The sequence below is a fragment of the Centruroides sculpturatus genome, unplaced genomic scaffold (assembly GCF_000671375.1).
Source record: "Centruroides sculpturatus isolate CEXI.00-Female unplaced genomic scaffold, Cexi_2.0 scaffold137, whole genome shotgun sequence".
NCBI classification, from domain to species: domain Eukaryota; kingdom Metazoa; phylum Arthropoda; class Arachnida; order Scorpiones; family Buthidae; genus Centruroides; species Centruroides sculpturatus.
The window spans coordinates 740,209-746,208 of record NW_019384453.1 but is presented as its reverse complement, the minus strand read 5'-3'; the positions used below and the strand labels follow the sequence as shown (position 1 = coordinate 746,208).

At 28.2% G+C, this 6,000-nt stretch overlaps 1 protein-coding gene across 5 annotated transcripts in view; it reads right to left on the bottom strand.

Annotated features, from left to right (window-relative positions):
- Nucleotides 1-274: 274 nt before the first annotated feature.
- LOC111620601 (sodium- and chloride-dependent GABA transporter 1-like) overlaps nucleotides 275-6,000 on the bottom strand; it is a 28,043-nt gene continuing 22,317 nt past the window's right edge. For all 5 annotated transcript variants that reach the window (XM_023362562.1, XM_023362566.1, XM_023362565.1 and 2 more), the window contains 4 exons: nucleotides 4,306-4,408; nucleotides 3,424-3,524; nucleotides 2,438-2,608; nucleotides 275-410 (listed from right to left, as the gene is read on the bottom strand). In XM_023362562.1, the coding sequence (XP_023218330.1) occupies nucleotides 288-410; nucleotides 2,438-2,608; nucleotides 3,424-3,524; nucleotides 4,306-4,408 (498 nt within the window). In that variant the 3' untranslated portion in view covers nucleotides 275-287. The remainder of the gene's footprint in view (nucleotides 411-2,437; nucleotides 2,609-3,423; nucleotides 3,525-4,305; nucleotides 4,409-6,000) is intronic.

The following is a 6,000-nucleotide window of genomic DNA, read 5'->3' as shown; positions in this document are numbered from 1 at the left end:
ATAGTAAATATATAGTAAATATTGAAAACAAAGATGCCTGTGAAATAACAAGAAAATATTTTACTGTAAAATAGTCATAATATTATTTTTTTGTGTTCCCATCCTGTACATATCTTAGAGCTCTTTCCTCCAATATTTTGTGGCCCCTTTATGAATATTGATGTGAAAAAATATATTTCCTGAACTTCATATTATAAAATGCTTATTTTTTATGTTTGATAGGAACTTATTTGCTACTTCTAATCCACTCATCAATGATTTCTATGAGGATGGAATTGCTAAATATCTTAGATTGTATGCAGAGAGGGTGTAATGGTTACTGGTATTTCTGCTAATGGCGTCTTTTCCAATGATTTTTCTTCCAGAGTTTGTTCTGGTTTGATGCGGGGAGTAATTCCACTGATGAGACGCTAAATATGAAATTATAACATAATTATTAGTTTTCCTCATATTTTTTATTATTAAAGTGTTTGTTTTAGATAAATTTTATTTAATAATTAAATCAAATTATTTTGTATTGAATAATGTAGTAATCATATTAATTATTCTCTAACTAAATACTATTCCAAATAAATTGAAAGAGTAATAATAATTCACATGTTTGTGTATAAATTCCTAATCCAAAAAAATAATTAAACATAATAGTTTTAATATTAATTTCCAGAAACATATTTTAAGTAAGTGTTGAATTTCTTTGCTTTTATTTTACACTCAGTATTATACTGGATGTTCAGAAAATAATGCATCTTAGAAGCACCTGACATTGCAAGAATGCTGTCCAGTAAAGCACTGATGATGTCAGTGCTCTGGACAGCATTTTTAATGTTGTTAGACAATCCTAGGGTGTACAGTACCTGATAACATTAACCTGATGGATGGTCTCATGTACAGTACAGTGCTTACTGTCTGTGATAGGTTTGCAGATTGTATGGTTGCGATGTGCTTTCAGATTTAATTCCTGATGTCGATTTTCAAAAATTACTAATAAAACTACACTGTACTGTACATCGCAAAGCATCCATTGTTATGGCAATGATGCAAATAACTGAGTCTGCAGCAGTAATATTTTGTTACTCCAGACAAATATTTAATGTCAGTTTAGCAGATAGTGTGTGACAGAATGAGATATATGAAGGCAGAGATAAGTGAGATGTTACAACTTTTACCTTCAGGAATGCAGCACAAGGGATGTCACAACATGATTCCATGCATTGCTTTTCAGTTTACTCTGTCCCCAGCATACTACAATCTTAAGAATGGTACTAAATTTTGATGCTTAAATTACTTTGTGTGCCATGATATCACTGGTGGCCCAGGAATTGTATGATGGACAATGAAACTACAACATTATAACCACATTCATAGTAAACCTAATTACTTCCATTTTCTATGTGGCTCTGGAGGCAGGAATTGGGTCAACCTCTCAAAAGATTCTGTTATCATCTACACAAATCCCAATTCATCAATAGGTTCTTTCTGAAGACTACAAGGCAAGGATAAATTTTGCAAAAATGTTTTTGGATCTTGGAAACAGAGACTCTTCCATTCCCAGGCAAATTTGCTTAATGGATGAAGTGTCCTTTTTGTTTGTGGTGAGGTAAACTCCAATAACATGAGCTACTGGGATCAGAAAAATCTGCATTGCTTGTGAGTGAAGTACACTCAATGTCAACAGTGTGTTGACTAAGGAATTCTTGTGCCACTTTTTATTGAGGCATCCTCAACTCACAAAAGTATTTGGAGTTCTTAGTAGAGCATGTGTTGACTATTGCTTGTAGGTGTAGCTCTTGATAATGCCGTTATCTACCAACAAGATGGATGCCCTGCCCATTGGGTCTTCCAGTTAGACAGTGGTTACATGCTCTCCTGATTTGATGCCATTACATTATTTTTATTAGGACTACATAAAGGTCAGGGTTTATTGAACAGCAGTTGAAAATGGCACAGATTTACAACAACAAATAATTGATGTTTCTGCACAGATAATGGCTGACCAGCTTAGGAAAATTGAGGTAGATTTTTCTATGAGTCATTTTGAACACCTCATGAAGTAGGTGTCAAAATGTCCTTGTCAATACTTTCATTTTTTTTTGGAGTTAACAAAAGAACTTTTTTCCTTCATTATGGCAAAGAAGCTTGAAATTAGCATGCAGTTTTATTTCCAATCTGAAACAACCTGATAGGAATAGCAACCTTTGTACAGCAAATAACTATGTTTTATGCTAAATTTTCACATAGTTCTGCATAATAACATAATAACCGACAGAACACTACATATCATGCTTGCTGAACTGCATTATTACTTTGTCAGACACTCCTATGGGGTATTATTTTTTGAACACTCAGTATAACGAAAATATTGTGTATATTATGCACCAATGCTTCTATGTAATACCAAAACATTTAAAAAGCTATTTTTATTAAAATAAACACATACCTCTTTTAATGTTCCAGTTTGTGTTAATAAGAAATAAATGGCATAAGCAGGAATCCAAATCATTGAAGCTAAAGCCATCAACCAACCCATCATGCTTCCCCACCAAGGATATGAATAAACATTTGCATATATAAGGGGTTTATAGCGAAATACAGAGAATAAAAATATGCCCTGAATTAAAAAATAAATAAATTAATGTAAAATAATATATATTTTTTCATAACTTTTTATAATAAAATGTATAAATTTAGTGAAACAAATTCATACTTTTTTATATTTTATATTTTATATTTTTCAAAATTAATTTCTTTTAAAACATAGCACTTTTTTATTTCTTGAATTTAAAATCCTAATTTTAATGTGAAAAACTGACTGGCATTCTGAACTATCAAAAAGGTTTCTAAACAATCTACAATTTTTATATTTTATACTATATTAACTTGATTATAAGATGTATGTTTTTCAATTTTTTTTTCCAGAAATCAGAATGCATCTTATACTCAATGACATTTCACAGTCAGCTGTAGAAATGTTTTGAAGCAGTTATCATTATCTGTATACAGATGAACTTTGTTATATCCTTTCCTTCTGCTGTCAATTATATACATTGATAGTATTACAGGCTTTTTTAATACAATTAAAATATCTTCAAAAAGTTACATTATGATGCAACATTGAAATGAATATTAGAAAAGAGCACAGAAAATGCTGTGAAATGTAAATAAATACATATATTATTTTGTTCTAATATTTAAAAATAAAAGCCATAGATTATTCTGTAGATAAGTATGTTTATTTCTTTTATTGTAGGTTAATAAAAATATTTTCCATAATTCAATTTTGTATTTTTTAACAAAATTAACAGAGTTTTAATAAATATTATTTATTAATTGGATATGTTTTTAAATTTTAATGGTTTTTACCTTCAGGTAAAATCCATTTTATGAAAAGCAATTCTTATCAAAAAATAAAAATAAAATACTTACAAAAGTAATGAGTGGTACAAATATTGTCCATCCAATTTTAAAATACATATTAGGGTAACGTCCAGTCATTTCTTTTATGTTATTGGACAGCCTTTGGGTACCTATTGGAAACAATTTGTTGTAAGAAAATAAATTACAAAAATTTCAAATATAGAATATTGTTAGATATCTATATTTATTACTTTTTAAATAATGGATAAATAATGATTCAAATTTCTTATACTAGATAAACTCAAAATGCTGCTTTATTGGAGGTCACTAAAAGTGATATTTAAGTCAGTGAGCTCTAATAAAGCAGAGTTTTTAGCTAATATAAAATTTTTTCAAGTTATATTATTTCAGTTTGCTCTAGCTTTCAAATTTATATTGTTGCATGTAATCTGAGTTGTTTCTAAAATATAGTTTAGGATTTTATATATCTTAGTTTTTAAATTAAATTTAAAAGTAAGTTATACAAGTGCATATGGTTTTTAATTTTTTAAATGAATGTTATGCATTTTTTGAAAATTTGTTTAGAATTTCAAATAAGTTTTGAAAGCTCCAAATATATATAATAATATGCTTAATGTCATGTAAAAATTACGATGACCTTTTCAGTTTGAACAAATTTCAAACCACTAAGTTTTAATAGATTATTTATATATTATCAATAATTAATTTGAAAAAATGATTATTTAGAGAATACATTCATAATATTTTCATTGTGATAATGACTAATGAAAACTTATAGCTATAAAAACTTTTCATTATAAACTGGAAAAATCAACTAAAAATTTATAAAAGCTTTCTACATTTATACACTAAAAATTCTAAATTTTTCTGTGTTTAAATTAAATAAAGTTAAATACATTTTAGAAAAAGGTCATTAGTTCATTAACTTACCATAAATCCATGAGATAGCTATAGTTTGAAAGAACACTGTAAATAATAGAGTTATTCCACTTGCAGAATAATAATCCATCAATTGGAAAATGTACATGCCTCCCTAAAAAAATGGGGTACAAATTTTATGAAATTTTTTCTCAGATAGCTATTTAATAGTACTATGAATTAAAAGATATGAATACAATATAAAAAGTTTAATAATTTTTAATTAAAAAATGATTATCAACTTCAAAAGTAATTTTAATCAAATTTATATGAATATTAATTAGTTCAGAAGGGGTCAGGAAAGAAAATTATTCCCTTGACATTTGTTTCATTCATTCATTTTTCTTTATACAATTGTTATTTGATAAAATAAAGCAATTGTATTTTTGTAAGAATAAATGTATTTAATATTTGTTACACTCAAGTAACTATGAGATGATCCTTCCAGTTATTGTTTAAGAAATATTCAGATGCTGTACTATTTAGGAGATAACATATTTTAGAGTATAGTTGTAGCTTTTATATGTGTTTTACATGCTTATCATTAACTTTCATAAAGATGGAAGGTATGTTAAGTAGGAACAAACCTGTTTTAGAAGCGTTTTTAATGAATCAATAGATTGTTTAGTTGATCTAAATTATATATATTTGTCTGTCCTAAGTCAAAACCATAATATATAATTGTGTGTATATGCATATAAGATGAATCAAAACTCATGCATTATGGAATAAATTGTTAAAAATTAATATTTCTATTCTGTTTCAATGTTTCTTGATTTTTAGTTGTTTCTTTTTTTTGTCATCTAAAGTTAACTGTATATCAGAATTACCCAAGAGACAGTGATGAAGTTCTGGAAACAATATTATCAATTTGTATAATTATGGTTACTGAACATCCCCAATTTCCAGGGACTGTCCCTGGTTTTGCCTGTTTTTAATATTTGATTGTAGAATCAATCTTTAAATAAAGCAATTTTATTAACACTCTAGTATATAGTAATATCACCAATTTACAGATAAAAAATAAATAAATTTTAAAACAATAACCAAAGTTCAATCAATTTTAGACCCTATTTTCACTGATTCTGAAATATGTCCCAGGTTGGACTGTAAATATTATGGTCAGCCTAGTTGTAATATTGTCACTCTTCAAAATGGCCAGCTCCAAAATTTTGAGTTGGCCATTTTGAACGTCTAACTATTAAATAAATTAATTTAATAATGTTTTTTTGTTAACCCTGCATATAGTGTTGCCACCTTTTCAAAATCACTGACCCGGAAGGCAAATCAGGTTTGTTCAAACAGAAGTTCCTGACACATGCACAATGTCATTTTACAATGCGAAGAATAACATGCATGCCAGTTCTAAATCAGTTACAGTTAGGGACTTGCGCAGGAGTAATACAGGTAACCTAAATTAAGAAAGAACAGGTACAGATAACTTAGCTCTGTTTGAGACGTGTACATGTTAACAAAAAAAAAAAAAAGAGTGACAAGTTGCACGCCACATGTTGGCGTAAACAGACTAACATGGTAGAATTGCAGATGAGTTTCAGTGAGTGTGAGTTCTTTCGCTGTTAAAATAGTGTAAATTTGTAGTAAATTTGTAAAAATATTTGCGAGAACTTTGCTTCATTGTAATTTCACAATTTCTACAAAATTCCTGGACAAAATTAATAGTTCACCCGGACAGTGAGTCAATTTCCG